The 26,328-nt window shown below is 51.5% G+C and overlaps 1 protein-coding gene across 3 annotated transcripts in view; it reads right to left on the bottom strand.

Moving 5' to 3' along the window:
- Nucleotides 1–26,328, bottom strand: part of Rasgef1a (RasGEF domain family member 1A) — a 66,953-nt gene that overhangs the window by 14,666 nt on the left and 25,959 nt on the right. Inside the window, exon 1 of one of the 3 annotated variants that reach the window (XM_020183278.2) lies at nucleotides 13,042–13,167. The exons of the other annotated variants lie outside the window; for them this stretch is intronic. Within the exon in view, the coding sequence (XP_020038867.2) occupies nucleotides 13,042–13,059 (18 nt within the window). The 5' untranslated portion in view covers nucleotides 13,060–13,167. Of the gene's footprint in view, nucleotides 1–13,041; nucleotides 13,168–26,328 lie in introns of those variants that run through there. 3 annotated transcript variants of the gene reach the window in all.

The following is a 26,328-nucleotide window of genomic DNA, read 5'->3' as shown; positions in this document are numbered from 1 at the left end:
GGTGACACTGCCTCAGGAAGCCTCCATGTAGCTGTGGCCCCCAGCCTTCTACACGAAAGTCCTCTCATGCCCTTGCACGCACCCCACGGGTGATATCTGACCCACCTCAGTCCTCCCCAGTGGTTGCTGGTGCTGGGCCCAGGACTACAAGAAGAGTCTGAAATGTAGACTCAGGAGACATGTTCTCTGTCTCCACATCCATGGTAAAGCCCCTGGCTGCTACGAGCCTCAGTTTCCTCAGCTGTAATTGGCAGTAGGGTTTCTTGTTCCTCCTCCCTGCAGGGCTGTGTGAGGGCTAAGTGAAAAGATGGAGGCTACTGTGATTGTGTTCTGGTATTGGTGCCAGATGGGCCTATGTGTCACGCACATCTGTGCTTTGCCTCTGTGGCACTGAAACAGCTCAGCACTAGCTGTCACTGATCCTGACCCAGGGCTTCTGACCTCAGAGACATCAGCACACTCCAGGCTTGAGACAGGCAGACCCGACCAGTCATGCACAGTGCAGGCCAGAAGCTGGGCATTGTAGGTGACACTTGGTAATTGTTAACACCCTGTGGGCAAACTGTGACCTACGGGACATGGGAGACAATAGGCAAGTTCTCCCTCAAAAGCGTCACAGAGCTCCCCCAAAGGCACCGTTGAGGCGGGCGGTGTAGGAACACATTCCCCAGATCCATGGACCCTGCTTCCCTGCCTCCCACTCTCCCCGGGACGGTACTCCACAATAAAATGCTCACATACAAGCTTTCACCTCAGCTGTGGCCTCTGTGGAAGCCAGGCCTGCAGGACAGCAGCAATCCTCTCATGTCCAGAATGTGCCTTTGCTGACGGCTCCCAAGCACCACCCCCTGCCACCCCAAACTCCCCATCCCCCACCCCCTGCCTCAAGACACAGGCCAGGCTCCCTCCGGCTGCTGCTTTGGGCAGTGAGAGCTAGGCCACACCGTCAGCCCTCCATGCTGACACCTCAACTTCACTGTGGCTGTAGGACCACGGAGGGAAAGCATGGGTTCCAGCTCAGGACTAGCGCTGCCAGGTGGGAAAGAAAATGCTGCGCTCAGGTCCCTGGCTGCAGGACTGCTGGGACAGGGCCCTGGATCTCCAGAACCCTGCTCAGCAGGTATGTTCTGGTGCTTTGCCTCAGGACAATGCAGGTGAGAGGCCCTTTTAGGTGACACTGCCAAACATTTCAGCTCTCGTATGACATACGCACCCAGTGCACATGCATACAGGTGTGCACACAGATGCACACACACACCAGCATCTTCTAAGGAGCACACTGCATGCACAAGAGCCGGGCCCAGGAGGAGCTTCAGGATTGGAAGTGGGGGAGGGGGAACAGTAAGAGGTGAGATGGCAGGGGCCCCACACTGTGACACACCTGGGAGGAGAGGGTTGGGAAGATCTTTCAGAAGAGCACAAATGAGGCTCCTTTTTGTACCTCTTGGTGAATGCAGAGATCCTAGTGCACTCTATGCTCTGTCATGGATCACATGAAACCACATGGGTAGTACCGACAGGCAGTTATCTGGCTATGGCCCCATGTCCTGGGCAAGAACAGGACACATACCCTGATGGAGCATGTCCACATGCTCACACACACATACAAATATTCCTTCTATGACTTGTGGCAGACTCCTACCTTCCACTCACAAACTCCAGCTACTCCAAGAGGGGATCAGAGACCCTGCACCCCACCCTGTCATCCCTGCTCTCGGCAGACATGCTCTCATCTCCCACGTGAGGGCCTCCAGCCTGACACCTCAAAGGCAGCAGGGCAGGGGGGACAGGAAGGAGCTCAAGGTTGCCAGGGTGACCAGGGACCTCATCCTTCAGGAGCTACATGGGAGGGGCCACAGCCTGCCCTGCCTGCGGTTCTCCAGGCCCCCAGGCTTCTGAGGTCCATCTACCTGCTCCAGCATCAACTCCACTCCTGGTGCGTCCCATCCAGGAAAGGCGAGGCAGGATTCACCCCAGTCTAGGCGTCTACATGAAGTTGGATATCCAGTCCCAGAAGGGACTGAGGGAGGAATGTTGGAAGGTAGCCCCTGGGGGGAACTGACTAGCCTTACAGGTAGCCAACCTCACTCTACCTAAGGAGGGGATAGAGACTCCTGCACAGGACTACAGCAACAACTCTAAAGGGAAGAGCTGTCAGGGTCACATTCCCCACACACATTCAGAATTCTAGGCCCCAGCCGCAGATCCTGAAGTCTACAGTTCTGGAAGTTTCTGAGAAATGTAGAACTAGCTTTCAGCTAAACTTTTTGGGCTTCAAATGCCTATCACTAGGAGCTAGAGCCAAGCCATGCGTCAGGTGTTACTTAATTCATCTCACCTAAACACAGTTCTGGCATAACTCAGAGAGATGCCCACTTCTCAGATGAGGATCCTTGAGACTCAGTTTCCAGAATCTGCATCCCGACTCAGGCAAGCAGGGATGTGCAAGTCTGCCCAGGCCCTGTGCTCAACACTGCCCAAGCATCCCTGGCCGGACAGGACCCTCTGTGCATGAGATGAAGACTGAGGCCTTTGCCCAGACAGCACATGGACAAGTGCACATTCTCATATTCTGGGTGTGATTTCCGGGGCTGGAGGATTCCCAGAAGCTCACCCCCGGGCCTCAGGTTAAGAAACTCTGCTTCCTGGAAAACTGGGACAACAATGGCCCTCGGGGCACATTTTAAACAAATCCCCAGGGTTTTACCAGGAGGTTGGGGGAGGGGCACCAGCCAGCCCAGTCTGCCAGGCTTGGCAAGGGGGCTACTTTCTGAGGCGGCACGTGGGCTCCTATTTTTTAACCTACTCAACAAAAACGGAGGCTATTTTTAGCTCAGCAAGCTGCAGGGCATCACAATTAGCAACTGAAAATTATACATCTTGCCAGTCTCCCCTCTGTTGGCTGGTGAGAGAGGGGGGTGCTCCTGGAGGAGGCTGGGGCCCAGCCTTGTGCCCCTACCCTGGTGGACCATATAACTGAGAGGCAGACTCACAGGCTCACAGTAAGGGCCATGCTAGCTAGTGGGACCCTGAAAGGTGACACACAAGCCCTGCTCTGCCAGAGACCTTACAGATGAACCCTAATTGCCCTTCAAGGCTGCCAGGCTCCCAAATCATTTGCCTTGGGTGGGTGTGGGAGGTGAGGTACACCACACAGCCCTTAATCTTTGCCATTCGCTCATCCATTCACTGAGGACTGTTACAAGTACCTGCCCAGACACTGGAGATTCAGCAAAGGAGATGCACTGCTTGCTGGCCCCACAAAGCACCCACTGGAGCAGGTGAGGCTGGCCCACCTGGCCACACAGCTAAGGAGGTGATATGGGTTAGAAGAGGTCAGTGCCCCAGACAGAGAAAGAAGAGAAACAGGGGGTCAGGACAATGGTGGAGGGGGCAAGAAGAAGGTAACCTTAACCTGGGCAGTAAGGATAGTGTCCCTGCAGAGGTGAGGGAGGCATCTGGAAAAGCAAGAGTTTTCCAGAAGAAAAGGAAGAGAGGGGAGGGCAGTTGGGCCCTTACTACACCCGCTGTCTGGAAAGCCTTCCTGGCTGGCTCACTCATGTCTATGTCTGAGTTACCCTGCTAGGTGTGACTGTGGAGTGCCCAGGTCAGGACCACCAGCAGTGCTGGGCTGTCTCTGGCCTTGCCCAGCCCCCACCCCACCCTGAGCCAGCCATGTTGAGGAGGAGGCGGGAAGGAGGGGTGTTTGGTGTTTGTCAAGCCCTGTGTTGGGCTCAGGTGGACTTCTCCTGTCCAAACTCCTGGGATGAAGTTCCCAGTCCCTGGGGTCTCCCCTGGAATCCCTCAGGTGATCCCTGATCCCCTTGGAGGTGCTGGCTACATGTATGGGCCTTGCTTCACATACCAAAGAATTCTAAGCAGGAGGTTGAAAGTCATGTGAAGTTTTAAATGAAACACTTGTTGAAATGCACCGGGGAGGGGATGCCACCAGATTGTTTGGTCAGATTTTGACCTTTGCACAGAAGATAAGCTTTAATACTGCTCAGGAGGCCACCAGGATGCTGGCAGTAGCCACTACTCTCTAGAATGGTGATTCTAAATTACAACTAAGAATGTGCTCAGTGGGGGTGGGGGGAGGGACTGTGGAGGGAGTGGTGAGTCAGCTGAGGCCAGGGGCCCACTTCTCCTGCAGGTTCAGCAACCCATCCCGAGGGAACAGGTGAGTGTTGGGTGTTTTCCTGGTTTGGATAGAGGCTCAGGCACTAAAAATTCGGGAACAAACTGCCTGCGTTCTGGACAGTCTCCCTTCCTGCCAACAGGAGGCAAGAATAAGCCAGCTGTAAGGAGCCCCACCCCCAGGTGAGGAGGACCTCCAGGTGAGGAACCCTCCCAGCCACAGCTCCCTCAGCACCCACCCCCATCACCTCACTTCCTCTTCCCTGCCATCTGCTGATCCCTAACTGACAGAGAACTAGAAGAAAAGAGGTGGCTGGTTATGGGCAGGTCACTTCACCATACCTCTGGGGGTCTCACTGCACAAGTGGTGATGGGATACTCTGGCTAGCATAGGTGGTCCACGGGTTCGGGACAGGGGCAAAGTATCTGCTGGGAGAAGAGCTTCCTAACTGCACACACCGTGCCCCTCTTGTCCTCCTTTGAGTCCCTGCTTCTCTAACATCCATGTCATCACAATTTCAAGTGTCTCTTGTCTCCATCCCCCTCATGGATGCAGTCCCCAACCTTCCATGGGGCCAGGTGGCACTCAGAGAGCCTGGCCCAAGTCCTGAGTGAACAACACATGGCCCAGCTTCTCTGGGCCTCACCTACTCCACAACGCGCAGGTGAAGATCAACGCTTGAGCAAGTCTTCAGCTTAGTTCTCCATCATTTCTAAAACTTCAGTGGGTGCAAGAGAGGCTTGGAGCCAGGACCATGGAAACCAGACCCTGCTGTGCCCCAAGTGGGTCTCAGGCCTGCCCTCGCCCTTGGGTGTGGTTCCTGGCCTCAAATCTGCTGCCAGTTATCCTGCTCCTCTACCCCAGGCTGGAAGGGCCCTTCCCCAGTGATCCAACCTGACAGACCTCCTGCCTCTGGAACCCCAAGAAGCTTCCTCCTGGCGCCTGTTCTCTGCCTTCCCAAACCGCAGCTCCCAGATCTCCCTAACCTTGAACTGAATGAAATGTGTCTTCCTTAAGCTCCAGAAAGATCTGGTCCTGTCTGTTGGGGTACCACACACAGCTTGGCGGATCAGCAGGGTCCAGCTGCAAGCCCAGGCTAGACCTGAACTGGCTAGGCAGGGTCAGCACCCTCCTGTGTAAGGCATGACCACCAATCCTGTTTCACAGGCGACAGTGAGCTGGAAAAGAAGCCGGAGGCTCAAGATGTGCCCATTACCTGGTGGCTTTGATGGCATCAGAACTGCAGAACACTGACGGGCACCTGTTCTAGACACATGGATTATGGGAACTGCAGCTGTCCTCTCCCCATCCCACCTCCAGGGCCCTTCTCACCTCTCCACACCCAGGACAGCCAGTGGGCCCCTGCTACAGACAGAAAAAAAACAGAGAAGCTGCCTCCTTCTGGCAGCTTCCAGGCAGGTACAGGTCAAAGCTGGCTCTCGCCAGGTTGCCAGGATTGGGGGTGACACATATCTTCTACCCCTTAAGTCTTTGGCTTCTCTTCCCTCTGACTCCCTGTGGCCTCTCTAGCAGGGCCGTCCTTGGGAGGACAAGGCTGGCCCCATCCTCTGCACCTTTATCTCCCATCCTCCCAGCCCAAAGAGCATCAGGGCAAGACATGAGCCATTGTTTGCCACATAAGTCAAGCTTCAAGAAATCATATTCACCAATGCCGTGAAGAAGGGTTGCATTTACCTTTGTGTACCCTCAGGGTGGGCCAGGGCAGTCCTGGGCTTGGCACAGGGCCAGGGGTTGGGCTCCAGCAGGCAGGTGGCTGCCATGGGAACCAGAACACCAGCCACAGGCATCTCGTCAGGCGCCTGCTCCACAAAGGCCTGACCTCAGAGCAACGCTGATAATTAAAGCTGCTACAGACATGATTCATTTTTTTCTCCTGAATTCTTTTCTATTACCAAACAGTATCTGAATTGACTGACAAAATCTTGCCATCTCCACACTCCTAAACACAAATTCTGCCAAGTCTGGGTTTTTTCCTATTTTTCCTCCACCCTTTTCTCTTTTTGTCCAGTCAGCTTCTTCTGGTGGCTGCTCAGGAGACAGAATGTCATTGTCCACCAATAACCATCTCATTATTGAGACTTGAGAGGCCCAGGGTTGGGGAAGGTGGGAATCCAGACAATCTGGTCCTTTCCCAACAGGCGGGTGACCACGAGGCTTAACTCCCACTCTGCTGACCCAGGGCTGGGGCAGGGGCAGGGGCCTCCCCAGCTCCTTGCCTCTGGCCTCTCCTCCTCTTGGGCCAACTCTATGGGATTCAACTGTGGTACAGATTCCTGCACATGGGGCAGCTCTAGGACTTCTAGAGGCCAAGGTGGGCACAGGCTTGGACAGAGGCAAACCAAGGTCATCTTTGCAGCCAGTCCTATGTTTCTAGGAGTTCCCTCAGAGGACCACAGAGGAGGGAAGAGGCAGGGTGTAGAGCCCACCCCATCTGAAATCACCCCCTCTGGTGCCCCCTTCCTAGAAGGGCATTCACTAAAGACTGCTGGGAGAGGATGTCCTCCTGCTTAGAGCCCAACATGAAAGCCAGGGCTTCCGCCCAACTTCAACAGGAAGACCCCCATGCACACCCCCAGCAGTGTCAACCAGGCTGAAAGCCTGCGACAAAGATCAAGATCACCAGAAGGAACACCAAGCTGACTGGGACACTGGGCACAAAGGATGGATGAATGGGACAGGCCCTTCAAAGAGCAAGCAGCCACCCTCGCTAGCTGTCTGTGGGTTTTGGACACGAAGAAAGAACACACAGTTCTTTTATCTTTAAATGACATCTAATTAGTCTGGGCAGAGATTTTTGCTTTGTGTTTAAAAATAAATAAAAATCAATTTCCCTCACTTTTGTTATCATCCTGGCAGACACCCAGAGTGGCATCCTACAACCCAGTGTGCTATGGGAGCAGGGAGCTTTCTGTGTGTTGCTGACCGGGGGCGGGGGCTGAGGGGGGGGCAGAAGGGTGCCCAGCTTCATGCTGTGTCCTGAGAGCCATGGCCTTAACCAGTGGCTACAGACTCTGAAACAGGACAGCATACATGTCCTAAAAGCACTCCCCACCCCATGCCATGTACACAGCAGCTTTCATACAAACACAACAATCATCCAGAGTCCAATTACAGATCTGTCTGAAAACTAACTGCAACAAGGGATAAGATGACAGCCAAAGCTACACTCAGAGAAAAATTCATAGATCTCACTAAGCACTATGTTCAAAATGTTCACGCCTATCATCCTAGCTACTTGGGAGGCTGAGATCAGGAGGATTGAAGTTCGAGGCTAGCCCAGGCAGTAATTCGAGAGACTCTACCTCCAAAATAACCACAGCAAAATGGACTAGAGGTGTATGGCTCAGGTGGTAGAGAGCCTGCTTCACAAGCAAGAAGCCTTGAGTTCAAATACCAATCCCCACCTCCAAAAAAAAAAAAGAGCTTCTAAACAAAACAGACTTGTAACAAAACAAACTGGAGGAAGGACTTGCCAAAAGGTAAATAGTGGATTTAATCAGAGAAAGGGAGTAAACTGCTTATTAAATTCAGAGCTGAGTGAGTGAGAGTGTGTGTGTGTGTGTGTGTGTGTGTGTGTGTGTGTGTGTGTGTGTGTTGGGTATTTTCAACATAGGCTCTTGTGAACAATTTGCCCAGACTGGCCGCGAACTTTGATCTTCCTGATCTCTGCCTCCACTCATTGAAAATAAAAATTAAAAAGATAAATTCCTGAGGCTGGGAGGTGTCACACAGTAGTAGAGCACTTGCCTAGCATATGAGAGGCCCTAGGTTCCATCCCCGAGGAGAGGAGAGAGGAGAGGAGGGGATGGGAGGGGAGAGGAAAGGAGAGGAGAGGAGAGGAGAAGGAAGGAAGAGGAGAGGAGGGGGGAGGAAAGGGGAGGGGAGGGGAGGAGAGGGGAGAAGAGATAAGGAAGGAAGGAAGGAAGAAAAAGAGGGAGGGAGGGAGGAAGGAAAAAATGAATTGGGCATGAAAAAGGATCTAACTGCAGATATGGAGAAGAATCTTTAAAAGAATTTACAAGGTAAATCTATGATCTGAAAGCTCTTTGAACTGAGATATTTCTTCAAAATAAAAATAACCAAAATAGACTAAACACACTTAATACCCAAGAAGACCAACAACTATGGTACAAATTAAGAAAAACAGTCAACTAAACCTCAGGGAAAAATAAAAGCAAGCTCTAGCTGAGAGAGTTTCTAAAATGAATTATTTCAGGCCTTCGAGAATAAGATAATTTTATTCAGTATTTAAACAATTTCAACTATACAACTCATGTTGAAAAGCTTTCCTATTCATTTCATGAAGCTAAAATAACCATGATTTATAAATGTGACCAATGCATCTCCTCATAGGAAGTACGTATGAATTCTTACCTGCGAATATCAATGACAAATGCCCTAAGAGACATAGCAACACATCAGCAAAACAAACGCAACAGCATTTTTAAGCAAATAGAGCCTGACCCACTGGGATTTATTCCAGGAACACAAGGAGGAAGGAGCTCAGAAAAGCTAACAGGTCAACACATTAACACATTCAAGGAGGAAAGACATCTGATTGCTTTTGTAGGTGTAGGAAGGCCTTTGACGAACTGAATATCCATTCTTGGTGTACATGCCTGACAACCATGAGTGAGGTGGCTGTTTATGATGAAGAATAGCTGTGTGCCATCAGGCCAAGTTCAGACTCAATGAAACACTCAGGCCTTCTCCATACAGGGAAGGGGACTAGGCTGAGGATGCCTGCCTGCTATTACTTAAGGTTACTTTGCCCTTTTTGGAAAACACCAAATGTTAAGAAAATAAATAAAAGTTGCAATAGAAACAAAGCAGGTAAAACGTTTAATTTCTTTTGTTTTCCAGAAATCAAACTAAAAATCTGTTCAAACTAATAAAAGAGTTGAGTGATCAATTATCTAACATAAATTTCTTAAAAACCAAGGGATATCTGCCTCCCCTGGGTACAGGGGTCCCCACATAGGAGTAGGTTCTGGGATGTTCACTGCAGCACCATGGAAGAGTGTGTGTGCTGGAGTGTGTGTGCCTGTGTGTGTGTATATCTGTGTATATGCATATGTCTAAGTGTATCTGAGTATGTACATGTGTGTCTAAGTCTGTATTTAAGTAGGTGTCTGGGTATGTGTGTCCCAGTGTGTGTGTGTGTATCTGTGTGTCTGTTTATGTGTCTCTGTGTGAACCCATGTATTTCTGTGTGTATGAGTCTGCTATGTGTCTGTGTCTGTGTGTCTTTGTGTTTGTGTGTATGTATCTGTAAATCTGTGTCTGTGTGTATCTCTGTAACTGTGCATGCCTGTACACATGTACTGCAGACACATGTGTCTGCTTTTCTGTGTCTGTGTATAACTACTTCTAAGTGTGTCTTTGTGTCTGGTCTGTGTGTCTGTATGTGTTTCTGTGTCTGTGTCTGTCTGTATCTCTGTGCCTCTGTGAATCTGTGTATCTCTCTCTGTGTCTCTGTGTCTGGGTTTGTGTATGTCTCTGTCTCCATGTATATCTCTCTCTATGTCTTTGTGTCTATATCTGCCTGTGGATGTCTCCCTGTCTGTATGCATCTCTGTTTGTTTGTGTGTCTCTGAGTCTGTGTGTCTGTGTGTCTCCTCAGCCTTCCAAGCCCTGTAGGCCCCACAGTGATGGTCTAGGGACAGTACTGTCCCCAGTGGGCTGCTCTGCCAAGTAGATCAGCCAGGTTGCAGCCTTGGCCCTGGCCACACACAGGTGACCGTGCACACTCACCCTGGCTGCCCTGCTGGGCTCAACCTCCTGAACAGGCGCTCCCGTTCTGTGATGCTCACATGGTTGGCCCCCAGGGAGGCAAGGTTCCTGAAGCTCCCCTACTGCTGTGGATGGGCTTCAGGGGCCATGGCTTCCTGTCTGCCAACACCTGACCCTGGAAGAGTGAGGCTGAGAGAGCCCAGGATACCCTGTGCTGGTGGCCTGGCTCCCAGAGGCCGCTAGGGCTCCTCAGAGCTCCTCTGACTCACCCTCATAGGCCCAGGATGGCAGGGGCGGCTCACACGCAGCTGCACTGACATTTGGGAAATGTCAGGGGCCAGGCAGCCAGGAAGGCGCGGGGGAGCTGGGGGTGGGGGGATTGTTCCCCTGGAGCCTGGGACCACAACAGGGGGCCTGCCCAACAGGCCACACGACCAGGAACTCAGGGGCTGCAGAGTTCTGGGCTGTCTTCCTCCTCCCAAGACCCCATGCCATCCCCACACTCCCCCAACCACTCCCCTGGGGTTACTGGAAGGTCCCCTCGGGCCCTGCAACCTATCTGCCTCTGAGCTGCCCCTCATCCTGGAATCTGCCAGTACCCAGGCAGCCTACAACCTGGCACAGTAGAGGCAACCTGGAACAGGAAGCAGCTCTGACCCATGACCTTAGGCAGCCATGGACTCTCTGGGCCAACGTGTATAAAACAAGAAGGTAGGACTAGACAATCTGTACAAGGCATTTCCAGTGCTCCTATTTACTCCTTCCTTCCCTCACATATTCAGTCAACAAACATCCACTAAACCGCCCCCCTCAGACTATGCCGCACAGTGTCTGAATGGAAGAACCCTAGATCCTCAGTGTAGGACCTCAGTGTCTGCTGGGAAGGTAGGCTTCACACCACAGTGAAGAGGGATCTCCTTGAGAGATTAGGGGAGGCATAGGGATGGGGAACAACCCCTGCAGGGAGAAGCCAGGGAGGGTTTCCTAGAGGAGTTTACTTTGAAATGGGCTTCCAAGATTAACCAGGGATTCCCCATGGGCTAGGAGGGGAGGGCAAGGAAACAGAATAGTTGGACCTCCTGAGTGACCCATCTAGCCTTGCCCTGGTCATCCTGCACAGCTCCTCAGAGGATAAGGCCCAAGGAGCCCAGGTGCAGGCCACTCTGCCTTCCATGAGGGTATGACACCCCCAAGCAGTGTCCTCTCTGCCACTCCCCGTGTGGTTGGCAGGACTCTGGGCACAGCATGGAGGTGTCCTGATGCACCATGTGCTCACCAGGCCTGGACCTCCAAGACACAGAAGGGCCAGCTGACCCAAGTGGCTTGCTTTCTCCCAGCTCTGTGCTTCTGAGGGCTGAAGATCCCCAGGTCTGGAGCCCCTTGGCTCTGCTGGGGAGCTCAGACAGGAAGGACCAAGCATGCAAGATAGGCCAGGTCCTCACTGTCCTGAGCTAGCTGAGCAGGGGCAGGCAGTGTGGTTGGGAGGCCACAGAAGTCCCCAGGATGGAGCAAACTGGCTCCAAACTGACAAGTCCAGTCCAGGCCGTGCATCATGTCACACTCTCCCCTGGCCATCTCCAGCCTTTTCAGGGAGTTCCCAACTCCTCCCTGTCCACAGTCCCTCGTGCCTCATCACATCTCACCAGCTGCAAGGCCTCTTGGCTTTCCCAGCAGAATGCATCATCTGTCCCCTGGCCCCTGAAATGGCCAGTGGCTGTCCTCAGCCCTCCACACAACAGCCCAGCAGTGCCTTTACAGTCCAGTCAGTTCCGATCCTCCTAGCCTGCTGACCCTATATCCTGTCACCTCAGCCTCTAATCTGACCCTGGACAAGCAGGCGGTTCCCCACCCTGGGCCTCGGATGTGCTCCCTCCCCATCCCAGGGAGCCCCCTCCTGCTCCCCTTTGTCACATCTTTGTGCACATGGCACACCTCTGAGGCCACAACTGACGCCTTGCCTAAGGTGCAAATGCCACTCCACATCTGTGGTCAGCACACAGGGCACCAAGTGTGGGGACACCAGCTTGCGGGCTGAGTAGGGCTATCGTGACAGGACCCAGTGCCACGAGGCCTCTGGCTCTCCCTCAGTCAGTGGAGTGGCACGTGTCATTCTGGGATGGTGTATTTAGATTCAGTGCAGGACATTCTCTGTCCTGCCACAGGACCCTGTCAGCCTGGTCCCCAGGCAGGGCCTGCTGACCCATGACGGACACCACTTGAGTGAAAACTGTACACGTCATTACAACCACTGGGTTTGAGGAGCTGATTTGTCACTACAGACTAACTCCAGCTGCCTGTGACAACTCCTCACGTTCCATTTCTTTCCTACTTTGCTTTTTCACTGTAGCCCTTAGCACCACGTAACAGTCCCTGCATTTTACCCATCTCTTCTGCTCTTTTATCTTTCCAGCCCTAAGTGTGCTTGCTTCTGGCTCATCTCACAGCAAGTGTGCAAAACATGCGTGGGGGGTAGGTGAAGAAACAGATGGGCACCAGACCTGGGCAGCTGAACACACTGGCCAGCAGGCTCACCAGAGGCTGTTAGTAAAACAGCTGGGGAAATGCAATATGGTCCCAGGCTAGGCCTGATTGCAGAACAGCCCTCTCTTTAAATAGCCCTGCATTCGGGGTTGAGTCCAGTCCGCACAGCCGCCACTCGCTGTTCTCACTACCCCATCCAATATATAAACAGCCCTTGCTCTGGCCCACACCGCACCTGCCTCCCCCGTGCCCACTCCACCGCGGCCCACCCCCCTCTCCGCACGTCCTCCTTGGGGCAAACAGGTGGTTCCGAGCCCAAGCCTGGGCAAGGATCCAAGCTTGACGGTGCCGGACCTGGGCAGCCCCTACCCTCTCCTGCCTCCCCTTCCAGGCACAGGCCAAGCAGCGACAGCAGCCTGAGCATGGCCCACCTGGTGGCAGGTGCCCGAGTAGGGACACGGACAGGGAGCCGCAGTGGCTCCTCAGGACGGGCTCCCTCCCGGCCCAGCCAGTGACGTTGGGGACGGACGCCCCGCTTCCCGAGCTCAGTGGCGCCAGAACCCGTGGTCTTGCTGCATCCAAGGCAGTGCCCGGCCAGCGTGTCCACTTCGCCACCTCCCGGCCGACCCGCCATCCCGCATCTGCCCCTCACCGCACCGCATCCCTACCTGGGGCTCCAGAAACATCCTGACTGCCTGCTCCCGTCCCCGCCCCGGCTGGTGTTCAGCGAGCGGTGACCGTCTCCCCGCGCGCCGAGCACGCGAAGCCTGCCCGCGGGCTTCCCCACGCCCGCGTCTACACCTCCTGGCCCGAGGGGCGGGGCGGGGCCAGGGGCGGGGCCGGGGAAGCGTGGGGACCGAGGGACCGCAGGGTCCGGGCCGGAACGGGGTAGGGCCAGGAGGTGGAGGTGGGAGTGGGTCGGGGCAGGACGCAAACAAGCAAGGGACAGGGGTGGCGCAGCGACGGGCGCCGCGTGGGCGGGGCGCACGGTCAGGAGCTGAGTTTTGGGGGCGCCGCGCGGGTGGATCCCGTTCAGCGCAGGATGGGGCGGTCGGGCCAATGACGTCCGGCTCACCCGGACCCCCTGTGCCCCCGCACCACGTCTCCTCCCGCTGGCCTTTCCTACCCAACCGCACCTCATCGTAGACGCCCACTACAGAGCGACAGCAGGTGCCCGGCAGCGCTTGGTTTGATGCCTCCCCTACAGGGCACTCAGTACACACAGCTCCGGCCTGAGGCGTTTCGTGGACCTCTCTGTCCTTCCATTTTCCCGACTGAACACGGGGGCCACGGCCGCTGCTGTTACGGGAGGGCTAATCTGAGAGGAAGCGAGGGGCGCTCCTGGCACGTGGCACTGTGAGGCGTCACTCCGCGTCCAGGAGCACCGCACTCAGGAGGAATCCCATCAGGTGCTTCGTCTCCCCCTCCACCGTGTGCCTGCCGTGCCCCCCAGCACAGCTCGGACAGTTTGGATGGCAAAGACTACGAGGCGGAAGAGCGCCCTCTCCGGGGGATCTGGAATTGGAAAGGCAGAGACTGAGCATGCACACAGCTGGGGCCAGCTCTGGGAGAGTCAGAGCTGGCCACTTGTGCCACCACTGGGGAGAGATACTCACAGCTGGAACCTACAGAGAGGAGCAAGGAATGCCCAGGGAAAGGCTGAGTAACCCCGGGAGAGCGCACAGGCAAAGCCAACTAGACCTGGATGGACAATGATGACCCTGACCGTGTCCAGATGCACCCCCACCATCCCATGAGGCCTGCTCTCTTCCCAGCAGCCTGGTGGGACAGCCATCTTCCCCCCAGCTCCTCCTTCTCTTTTGCCTGCTTTCTTACCAGCAGTAAGACTTGCTTCGGAGCTGTCTTGATGGACTGTTATTTCTGTCTTTAGGAATCTGGTGCTGTGCTGAGTCTATTCACTGACCTTCCAGAGGAGCACCAGGGTCTGGAGACAGGTGTCCTCCCACTCACAAACTTCTTCTCTACCAGCTAGTGCTGGCCCTGGGATCCACCCCACTCCTCACAGTTTTGGAGTCTCCCAAGGAGGTACCAGATATCATCAACCCCCCCACCGCAGCACCAGTTCTCCCACTGCCCTCCTCCCCCTTCTCTCCCTGCATCCTGAGTCCAGCCATCCAGAGGACACAAAGCTCACAGTGGTCTTTGAAGGTGACTGGTGGTGTCAGTAACCATCTGTGCCCTCATGGCCACTCCATCCCTTATGACTGTTCGAGTACCAAGAGGGGTGAAGCTGGAGTCTTACCACAGGAGAGGCCTGTCAGATACCTGCCCCTGCCTTCCTCAGCCCTGTCCTATGACCCTACTGGACCTCTGGGTCCTAATGTGGCCATGGAGTTCCTCAGAGAGTCCACAAAGACAGCTAACAGCCCTGCTTCCACCATCCCTCTGCCTCTGTGGACACAGCTATCTACAGGAGGAGTTGATGGGTGTGCAACCCCTTTGCTGCCTTCCCACACTGTCCCAGAGTTACTTCCCATCATGCTCATCCACATGTCACCAGCATTGCTTAGGACCTTGGTGAGGAGCCACTTCCCCACATATCTGCCCCGCTCTCTGCAGACACGGATGGAGCTGTCTCCTTTGCTCTGGGTGATCTCAGCATTCATGTGCACCAGATTTGTAGACTTCCTGATGCCCAAGGATCTGGGGAGGCTGACCCCTGCCAGATGTTCTTGGGCTTGAAGCTGTGAGTGGGGCTGTCCTGAAGGGAGGGTTTGTGGGACCTGCTACAGGACCCCATTGCTCTTGCCAGGGTTAGCTTTGGAAAGTGGAGTAGGAGCCAAGTGTGGCGTGACCAGTGGATATCTGCTGAGGATTCTGGAGACAAGGCACATAGGAGGAGACGGTCCCCTCCTTGTTTTAGACAATGGCTGGGCATGAGGCCTGGAACAGTCCTTGACCCTGAGAGGCCACTCTGAGGACAACAGAGCAAAGGGCATGGAAGAGACCTAGGTTGGCCTCACCAGTGTAGGGCAGGAGGCTGGACCACAGCAATAGGCTCTCAATGAGGGTCCACCATTGCTGCCTCAAGGCTGTAGACGGAAGAGACGTTAGAGCCTGAATCAGGTCCTGTCCCTCCTCTGCCAACAACCTCCAGTGGCTCTGTTCCAACCATGATGACAGCCAGAGTCCTGTGACCTCAGGGCCCTGTTAGCCTGATCCCACATAAGACCTCAGCTCCCTCTCCTTGGGCCTGGGTAGAATGTACACACCCATGTCAGGGGGCACCTCCTCCAGGCTCTGTTGACATGTCACCTTCTCAGTGGCATATTTACAAGGTCACCTTCCACTCCTGCACTCCTTCCTCTCCACTGAACATTTCTCCTCTGGATTATTCATTCCACATCCTTATTTGTTAGTCTGTTCTAAAGAGAATAAAACCTTCGTGAGGACAAGGTCTTTGTGCATTACTGCAACCCAGAGACCACAGCATGCCTTCACAAATGGGCACAGGAGCCCTACCTGTGGAACACCTGTGTGTGCAGGTTTGCATGTATGCAGATGTGGTATGGGTTATGGGTGCTGTGTGGCATGGATGGAGATAGGGATGTAGACGTGGAATAGGGATATAGACAGGGATGTGGATATGGTTGCAGTAAGGATATACAAACGGATAAGGATACAGATATGGACAAGGACAGGGACAAGGATATACAGACGTGGACTTGGGAAATGGAAATAGATGAGATGTAGGTATATGTATCCAGCACAGGACTCGAACCTACCATATTCAAGGAATTCCACACATCAAAAAAGTCAGAAGACCTATTTTTTTTAATGGGCAAAAGACCTGAAGAGATATTTCACAAAAGGGCAATAACCCTAAGAAAAAGCATTCAGCTTCATTAGTCATCAGGGGAGGGAGGCTAAAGCCACCCTGTGATATTCCTGCACACCCACCAGAAAAGCAAAAGTGAAATGCCAAGTACTGGTGAGGAGGTGGCACAACCAAAACTCCAAGCTGCTGGGGGTGAAGTGTCACCTGGGACAGCTGTGTGGGAGGTGGTCTGATGGTGCTGAAAGCTGAGCCTGTGCAGGCCCAGAAGGCTGACCTGGGCATAGGCCTGGCAGAAGCTCACAGACTCACCAAAAGACACATCAGCACTGCTCCGGATGCCCATGGAGGGTGGAACTTGTCAAGTTGAAGCCCTGACTCAGCAATTTTCACCTTGAAATCTACAAAAAGAATGGTGAAGGTGACACAGCACTAGCTGAGCATGGGAAAAGGCCAGGTCAGCAAAGAAGAGGAATGGACACGGACAGTGGGAGGTTTCCACAGGCACCCCTTGGGGACACAGCCGCCCTGGGGCCTGCACTGTGCACATGTGTGTGTTGTGTGTGTCCCTGCATGTACGTATAAAAGCAAGAGCACTCACACCCACACCCTCTGGACATCTCTCACACTGTCTCACCTCTTCTCTCTACTTACCTTTGTCAAATCTTCCCCGGGTTTCCTGCAGTGACTAGGAATGGCTTTCTCACCAGCATAATGCTCTTTTCCTAAAACCAGACCTCGATCCCTTCAAGGAAGCTGCCCACCAAAGCACCCCTCCCTCATGGTCTCTAGGTCTCCTGGAAAAGGGAGACTTGCCCCCACCAGCCAGGTGGAACCGAGGAAAGAAGAGAAGATGGGATGGCATGGAGGGGGTGTTTGAGTGTCAGGAACAGCTGCATCTGGCAGCTGGGACCTCAAAGGATCTGTCCTACTCCTTATGGTAAAAATCCATCTCACCCCTAGGACTATGTTCTGGAATATTCTCTGCATTGCTCATTCGTCACTCCTCACATCCCATTGGCTTCTTCTTCCAACTGGCAGACCAGAAGTCTCCACTTGGTGCTACGCAGAGACATGCTGGGGGAGTTGACTAGGGCCAGGCAAGTACCTCCTTCCCCCAGCACCTTGACACAGCCTCTCCTCACAGGCTGGATGTTATTGTCTTGGTACATGTCCACTTGACTCTTACCTCCAAGACTTAGGTTATTTCACACCCTCTCCAAATCATCATCCTCCCAGCCTCCGTCCTCAGTGCCTTTCCAACATATACTGCCACCCCCTCAGGGAAGCCTTCCTGACTCCCAGAACATCCTCAAGAGCCAGTCACCTTGGCTGCCAGCCCACTCACACTGGGCACCACATGCCCTCTTCCTCCCACTCACCCTCAGGACAGCTAGTGGCTGTGAGGATCTGAGCTCAGAGTCCTGCCTGGGCTCCATGGAATCAAATGTGCTGTGTTAGATTAGTGATGTCTGCCTCAGGTGAGGACAGAGAGTAAGAAGGCGTGAGAGCCCTCGATCCCAAGAGGGCCAGTTCCTCATCATAGGTTCTTCAACAGTTGGCTGGCATTTTGTATTCCCAGACTATCCATTTATTCACTTTTTAAAAATTAATGAACACTCACAGTGGGACAAGGTCTCAGAGACACAGTAAAAGCTCTTGGGGTTTACATTCCCAGGGGGTCAGTTGAAAAAAGAGGGAATCAGAACCAAGTGAACAAGTGAACAAAGCCCAGCTGGTGATGAAAGGCAACGAAGAGTATGTGGGTCAGACAGGGACTTACCAAGGAAGTGAGCCACAGGGAGCCCACATCCTTCCAGGATGGCAACGCCAGGTGGGAGCCATCCTGGAAGGAGGTGCAGGCAGGGGACACAGCAAGTACAAAAGCTCTGAGGCTGGAAAGTGTTCAAGGGACAGAAGGACTAGTGTGCTACCCTGTAGTGAGAGATGCCCAGACACTCAGGGATTTTCCAGAAGCTCAGTGAGTGGCCAGATAGGGATCCACGCTACCTGGGAGGTTTCCACACCTTCCCCTGTAGCAGAAAGCTTTGAACATCCCAAACAGTTCCAGGGAAGCTGGGGTCCAGCTTCTTTGGGGATGACCTGGCAGTAGCTCTGTCCACACTAGACAGAAGCACTTCATTAACCTAGACCAGGTCTAAGTGTGCATGCCAGGCATGTATCATGCTGGACATTCCCCTGACCTACTTCCTCCAGGGGTCCTGCAGTCCCCCACAGTAAGGACTGACTTTGCAGATTGAGGTTTTTTTGCCTTTCCCTTTTAGGGAGAAAGAACAGAGCTCATTAGGATGGGCAGGCATGAATTGGGGCAGAGGAAGTAGCTCTGCGACCCTTGCTTCTTCCTGCCTCTCAATCTCCAGGGAGATTGGGAATATGCCCACTCTTTCTCTTGGAATCAGTTTCCCCATGTTTATATCATCATCTACTCCCAGGAAGATGTCCCCAGGCCACCAAGGGACATCTCCCCCAGCTCCTTTCTGTGTCCAAAGACGCTGGCCCTGAGCTGCTGGCCCTTCATTCTGTGGAGAATCCGGGCTTCTCTCCACAGACTCAAAGTAGCCTACTTAGATGTAGAAACTGAGGCCCATAGAGGGGCTGGGGCTTGCCTGGGGCCCCACAGCAAGCCCTGTAGATCCAACTGAGGCGTGGCCAGTCCACTGCCCACGTGCTGATGCCTTGCCACACATAGGCAGTGATGGGTCCTAACCCACTGTTATTGGCTGGCCTTTGTCTTATGCCAGAAAGAATTCCAGTTTCTGTTTATTCTTCTCACAAAGCATTCTTAAAATAATTGAGACACCCCAGGAGCCTGGATGCAACTGGACGCCTGTAAAGTGCTGTGTCCCATCACAAGTCCTGCTCAGCCCGGCTTCTCATCTGATTATTTCAGGAACAGAGAAGACTCCAGGGTCCTGCAAGCTTCTAGGGATGCCCAAAGAAGATGTGGGGGGCCAGCTGACCCATCCCACCCTCTCCTGTCCACAAGGCCATCCAGCTGCTGCCCACAATTCACAGAAGAGACTCTGCCTGGGAGCTCCTGGAGGCCTAGGGGCCAGGACATCCAGCAAGACTCAGGAGCACCAAGTCTTGGGCCAGTGTGTCTCAGGGCCAGCCTGCTCTTGTTTGGGGGGCCTCAGAGCCACCCTGGCCTTACTGGGGCGGGGGGGCAGTGGGTTTCTCAGGGCCAGCTTGGCCTGCCTCACTGAGCCTTAGCTTTTCCTTGTCCTTGGTCAGCCCCCAAACTCTCTCCCCTCTCTTGTCAGGTCAGGAGCTTCTCCCTGCCTCCCCCCCCCACCCTGGGGCTCCCATCCACACTCCCACTTGACCCTCCCTTTGAATGGAGCCCCAGCCATCATAGAAGCCTTCCCTGGAGCTGACCCCTGACCCCGTTGTTACGCCATTGTGGTCTTGCTCCTCCCATTCCTCTCAGCCTCTGCCTTTATCCAGATCCTTTATCTTTGACTCCAATCAATTCCTAGAAAGTGCAGCTTGCATCCAACCCTCCCCACCTGTCTGGGCTTCCCATCTGCAGTCCCATGCAGGGCACCTGGCTAACCCCAGGCCACATCCATACCTGGGCACTCCACCACCAGACTCACTCTCCGCTCCAAAGCTGCTACCTTTGGGGTGTCCCACAAACACCAGCCACCTAGACCAGAATGTGTACCATCATCCCAAGAGCATCCCTCACAGTCACTGAGGCAAAAGCACAGGGACACAGTCCCCTCGTACTGTGGACAGCCATTTGGGCCCAGCACAGCTCCTGACCCACTGGCAGGAGAGCAGGTGCCTGGACCAAGGCAGGTGTCCAAGTTCTGTCCCCAGCAGGTTACAACTGAAGCAGGCCATGTGATGCTTGCACTTGGACCTCACTTTACCGCGCTGATTGGAAATTCAGTTTCCCTGCTGTGTGTGTGTGTGTGTGTGTGTTAGAGGTCAAACCCAGGGCCTCATACACTAAGCATGCACACTGTCACTGCCATATACTCCAGCCTCAAAGCAACACTGACAGTTTATGTATATTTTGTTCAAGTCTGAGTGGAGGGTCTCTCCCCTCCCCAACTTGTTCCATCGTCCAGGCCCTGTGTCGCCATATCATCCTGCAACTCTGAAAAGGCACCAGAGCCACTTTGAGGGTCCTCTGGGCACCCCCCAACCCCGCTCTTTTAGCAGGTCTGGGAACAGGCTGTCTGTGATGGCCAGGGTCCTAATAGCTTTCCAGACATCTGGGCACACAGGAAGACCCTGAGGGAGCATTTGAGAGAGGGTGGTAGGGCTGGTGGGCATGAGCAGCAGGGAGATCTGGGGGTCAGAGGGGCTGTTCCTCCCGCTGGTGAGCAGGGACCCAATGTCCAGTGAAAGCGAGGTGACCCAGTGGGCACAAGTCTACATGGGGTTATTGTCTGGGACTCTGCCTAGAGTAGACACAAGTTTCTGGGGAGGTTCTGCTTGGTCCTTCCCAGAGTCACAGGCTCTCCAAGGTGGACTCAGCACATCAAGAGCAGAGATGGGGCTGATAGTGCAGTCACCACGGCCTCTCCTCTCAGCCCAGACATCTGCGGCATCCTGGTCTCACCGTGTGGCCACCAGGGGCAGGGCTCTCCTGGAGGAGGTGAGTGGTGGGCGAGGCTGCAAAGAAGGGCTCCTCTCCTGGGCAGACCAGGGGAAGGAGGGAGCAAGCTTGGGAGGCCAGAGCCACTGTGGCTTTCCCGTTTACTTTACTTTCTAATAATGCAACACAGTACCTCCCCTAAACTCTAGTTGCACTTTCCATGGTTTCAGTTACCCACAGTCAACTTAGTCTGAAAATATTAAATGAAAACCAAACAATTCATGTGTTCCAGACTGTGTGCTATTGTAAGAAGCATGACGAAAGCTCACACTGTCCCACTCTGTCCCACCTGGGTCTTTGTGCAATGTATCCATGCTGTATACACTACCCACCCAATAGTCACTTAGTCTTGGTGATCAGATCTACATTGCAATACTGCAATGCTTGTGTTCAAGTTGTCCTTATTTTCCTATGAACGGCCCCAAAGCAACAGTGGTGATGCTGGTGATTCAGATGTGCCACAGAGAAGCCTTCAAGAGAAAAGTGAAAGTTCTTGACTTAAGGAAAGAAAATGAGTCATATCCTGAAATTGGTAAGCTCTACAGAAAGAATTAATCTTCTGTCTGTGAAATTGTGAAGGAGAAGGGAATTTGTATTCATTTTTCTGTCATACCTCAACCTGCAAAAATTGCCACCATGGTAAGTGTTGAATTAGAAGGAAAAGGCATTAAATTATAGTACTTGGTACTGTCCATTGGTGCTCCTGGAATGCATCCCCTGGGGGAGGGAGAACCACTGGATATGCCCATGGGAAAATATCCAAGAATATGAAGTGCTCTATGAGGAAAGGCCAGGCTGCTCACCTGGACTCAGTTCCTCCAGAGAAACATTTGCTAGTAACACTTTCTTGTGTGTGGCCTTCCAGAATTTTTCTGTGTTCATGAAATTATTTACAAGTGCATATAGGATTCCTTTTCTGAACTAAAGGTTCACACTTCACCTGCTGTTTTTAACTCACTCTTCTCTCTGAGCAACTCTTTGTGTTTTGTAACTCCTGCAGGATATTTTGCCTGGTGGTTGGGCTCTGTCACTTGTGTTCCCTAGCAAAAGACACTGAGGTGTTTCCAGGTTTTGCTGACTTGAAACATTCATCCAATGATTATCCTTGATCCAGAGCTTTTAGTCAAATGTTTGATCATAGATGAAGGATAAAACCCTCCCATGGGCCATACTGGATCAACGGTTATATGCTTTCTAAGTTTAAAGGGACATCACACATAGGCTTTCACCAGGATGACCAGACAGTAGAAAATGTTGCAGTAATCATCTTCAAAACCCTGTCTACCATAAAAGCACAAGAAAACTAACAAGCATTAGAATCAACTTTTTTAGAACTTTGGAAATTAACTAAAGACTTGCAGAAATTCACAAAACACAACTGAACCTCAGTGAAAGTCGCAAACCTTGTGGGATTTGAAGTGGCCCTAGTACATTTCTAACTCTCTGTTCCCAGTGCCCTGAAAAATAAGGCCCCACATTTAGCAAGTAGCATGGAGCCCCTGGAGCAAGAGGACAGGGACAGAGCCCTTTCACAGCCTCATTCCCAGAAGTCCTTGTTATTTGGCCTGTCCCTTAGTTCCCCTGGAAACCCCACTTGCAAGGATGACAGTATTTGACCTGACTCAGAGCTCACCAAGTACAAAAAACCCTGTTTCACAGGATTCATTGTCAAGAACAATTATAGGCATTTAACTTTACAGATGCCTGAAGCCGTGGGTAACAGCTGAAACTAGCAACAGACTAACCAAAAACCCTAAAAGTTCTATGGTGAGTTATTAAAGGAGCCTAGAAAAGCTGCTGTGCACCACTAGGCATCTAGAAGGTAATACGCGTGCTCAGTGCTGTGTGTGCTCAGCCGTCTTTGGAGGCCCTAACCTCTCACTTCTGGCTGACTTTGAGGCTCTGTGAAGCGGAAATAACGGACTTGTCAACTATCTATGTAACAGCTTAAAGGCACGCCCACCACACACAGCCCCCTCCTCAAAGACTAGGAGGTTCATTGGCTCTGGGCATTTAAGAAAAATCTTGTCCAATCATTAAATGACCACTAAGATACCTGAGCAGAAATTTTCGTTCCAAACACTACAAAAGAATACAAATTTTGGGCTGGGTGTGGTGATACACACCTGTGATCCCCACACTACACGAGCTACATAGTGAGTTCCATGCCAGCCTGGACTACAAGGTAAAACCCTGTCTCAAAAATAATACAGATTTTCTTCAGAATTAATTCAGAACTATCACAAAACAAACTATTGTGAGAAATAGCTAGAACAAATCGTGAAGGGGTAAAAATCTGATTTCCAGATGGATTTACTTTATCCAACTACTGTAAATATGTTCAAAGAGCGGAAAGGTTTAAAGAACTAAAGGAACATATGCACACAACACTCCGCCAGATGGAGAGCACTGATAAAGGGACACGAATGGCAAAAGGGGGCTGGCGGAGTGGCTCAAGTGGTACAGTGCCTGCCTAGCAAGCGTGAGGCCCTGAGTTCAAACCCCAGGACTGGTCAAAAAGATAGGGAGGGAGGGAGGAAAGAAGGAAGGAAGGGAAAGAAAAGAAAAGAAAAGAAAAAGAAAAAGAAAGCATCAAATAGAAATCCTGGGTTGAAAACTAAGTAATTGGAGTGGAACAGTAATGAGAGAGGCCAACTGCAGATCTGGACAGAGTCAGTGAACTTGAGATGACCCCATGAGTCAGAAAGAAGAAAATAAGTGAAGACGAACACATATAATCATGAACACCATAATCAATGCCAGAGTATGTATAATAGGAGGCTTAGGAAAAGGTGAGAAAGACGTCCACATCCAGAAGCTTAACAGGTAGATTCTCACCAGAAAACGTGGAAGGCAGAAGTAATGGAATGACACAGAAAGTCCTAGTCCTGAAAGAGAAGACCTTGCAACCGAGGTTTATTTTGAGACAAGGTCTCACTATGCAGCCTAGCTGACTTTGAATTCACTATGTAGCCCAGGATGGTCTCAAACCTATGATCCTCTTGCCTCAGCCTCCCCAATTCTGGGATTATAGACATGAACCACCATGCCCAGCTCTAAGAATTCTTTATCCACCAAAACTGCCTTTTTGTTGTTGTTAGGATACTAGGATTTGAACTCAGAGCCTTGTCTTACTAGCTAAGCACTCTACCACTTGAGCCACACCTCCACCCCTTTTTGCTTTAGTTAATTTTCAAATAAGGTCTCACTTTTTACCTGGGCCAGCCTCAGATTGCTGTCCTCCTCCCTATACCTTCTGCATAGCTGGGATTACAGGCATGAGCCACCATGCCTGGCCCCCAAAATGGTCTCCCAAAAATGAAAGAGAGCAGGTATGGTGGTGCACAGCTGTAACCTCAGCATTCAGGAGGCAGAAGGATCTCAAGTTCAAGGCCAGCCTGGGCTACATAGTGAGTTCCAGGTTAGCCTGGCTATATAGGCAGGCTCTGCCCCAAAAAAGACAAAAAAAAAAAAAAAAAAAAAAAGGAAGGGGGAGAAAGGATGGGGGAAAGTAAAAAATGAAGTTGAAATTAGCCAGATAAATAAAACCCACCAGGCAACAACAAAGAAAATAACTCAAAAATATACATTTTGAAATTACATAGGAATTAAATGGTACTCTAGAAAATATCTAGTTAACACAAAAAGAGGACAATAAATGGAGCATAAAAACAATGTAAGACATGAAAACAATAGCAAGTCATATTTTATCATATTTTCACTAAATATAAATGGATCAAACACTTCAGGGGAAAAAAGGCCTAGATTGGCACACTTCAAAGACCATGACACAACAACATGCTGTCTGCAAGAGACAACTCAGAGACTCACCACATGGCTTCGTAATCAAAACAATGTGGCCCTGGCATCAGGAAAGACAGATAAGCCTAAAGAAGCAAATCTAGTCCACAAATAAACCCGTATATCTATTACCAATCCATTTTGACAAGAGTTTCAGGATGATCCAATGGAGAAAAAATATTTTTCAAAACAAATGCTGCTGGGTAACTGAACAGCTAGATAAAAAAAAAAAAATGCTTTGGAACCCTTACCTCACACTGCACACAAAATGAACTTCATGTAATCCCAGCTACTTGGGAGGCAGAGATCAGGGTAATCATGGTTTGCCCAGGCAAAATGTTAGTGAGATCCCAGCAAACAAGTCAGGCATGGTGGTACACGCCTGGAACCTCGGCCACACAGAAGGCCTACATAGTAGGATTGTGTAGGATTGGGCAAAAACCACTGAACTCTACCTGAAAAATAGTTAAAAGCAAAAAAGTGCTGGGGGTGCAGGTCAAGAACCAGAGTGCTTCCCTAACAAATGTTAAGGCCTGAGTTCAAACCCCATACCACAATAAATAAATAACCCAACTGGATCTAAAAGTAAGAGCTAAAATTACAAAACTCTTAGAAAAAAAAGTAAGTGTAAATCTTTACGACCTTGGACTAGGCAATGGTTTCTTAAATATGACACCAAAACCACAAGCAGCCAAATAAAAAAGAGATAATTTATACTTTATCACAATGAAAGACTACTGTGCCTCAAGGGAACTATCAAGAAATTAAAAAACAAAAACCCTCAGCCTAATAGAAAATATTTGCTTACCATAAGGGTCTAGAGTCCAGAATATATAAAGAGCTCTCACAATTCAATGATAGAAAGACAACCCAGTCAAAATGGGCAAAGGAGCTGAACAGACATGTCTCTAAAGAAGATATATAAATGGCCTATCAGCCTAGGAAAAATTGCATCACATCGTTATTTATTAAGAAATGCAAATCAAATCAATCACTCTGGTGACCAAGATGCTTCCTCACAACCACTGAGATGGTGACACTGAGAAGGACAGATAATGACGTGTCACCGAGGATGCTGAGGAATGAAAGGCTGGCGCATGACTGGTGAGAATGCAGAACTGTGTGGCACTCCACATACCAGCCTGGCAACTCCTCCAAGTGTTCACACATACCAGATGACTTGGACATCCCACTCCTCGATACGTACGTGTCCATGCAAAACCCCTAACAAATATTCATAGTAGTTTTGTTCGTAAAAGTCAAAGTTGACTCAAACCAAATGTCAATCAATGCGTGAACAGACAAACAAAACATGAGACCCATAAAACGGAATATTACAGCAAAATAAAAAGGAATGAAGTACTGATACATGCCACAGTGTGGATGAACTTGAGAGCACTGTGCGAAATGAAAGGAGCCACAAACACCACATATCGTGTCATTACATTGAATTGAAGTATACAGAGAGTCAAAAAGCAGATCGGAGGCGACGGGGCTGGTGGGCTGAGAATGGGCGGTGGCTGCTAACGCACATTGGGGTTTCTTTTTTTGGCCATGCAGACTTTCTGGAGTTAGAGTAGTGATGGCTCTGCAGCTCGTGACTGTACTAAAAACACCTGAATTGTTTACTTAAAAGCAGGTAACTTCATGTTATGCGAATGACCTGTTTCAACTGTTAGAAAAGAAGAAAAGACAAAGGCCAATCTTCCATCCCTCTTCTCCTCA

The sequence above is a fragment of the Castor canadensis genome, chromosome 7, assembly GCF_047511655.1.
Source record: "Castor canadensis chromosome 7, mCasCan1.hap1v2, whole genome shotgun sequence".
NCBI classification, from domain to species: Eukaryota; Metazoa; Chordata; class Mammalia; order Rodentia; family Castoridae; genus Castor; species Castor canadensis.
Note: the sequence above shows the minus strand (reverse complement) of the source record. Positions and strands in the feature narration are given on the sequence as shown.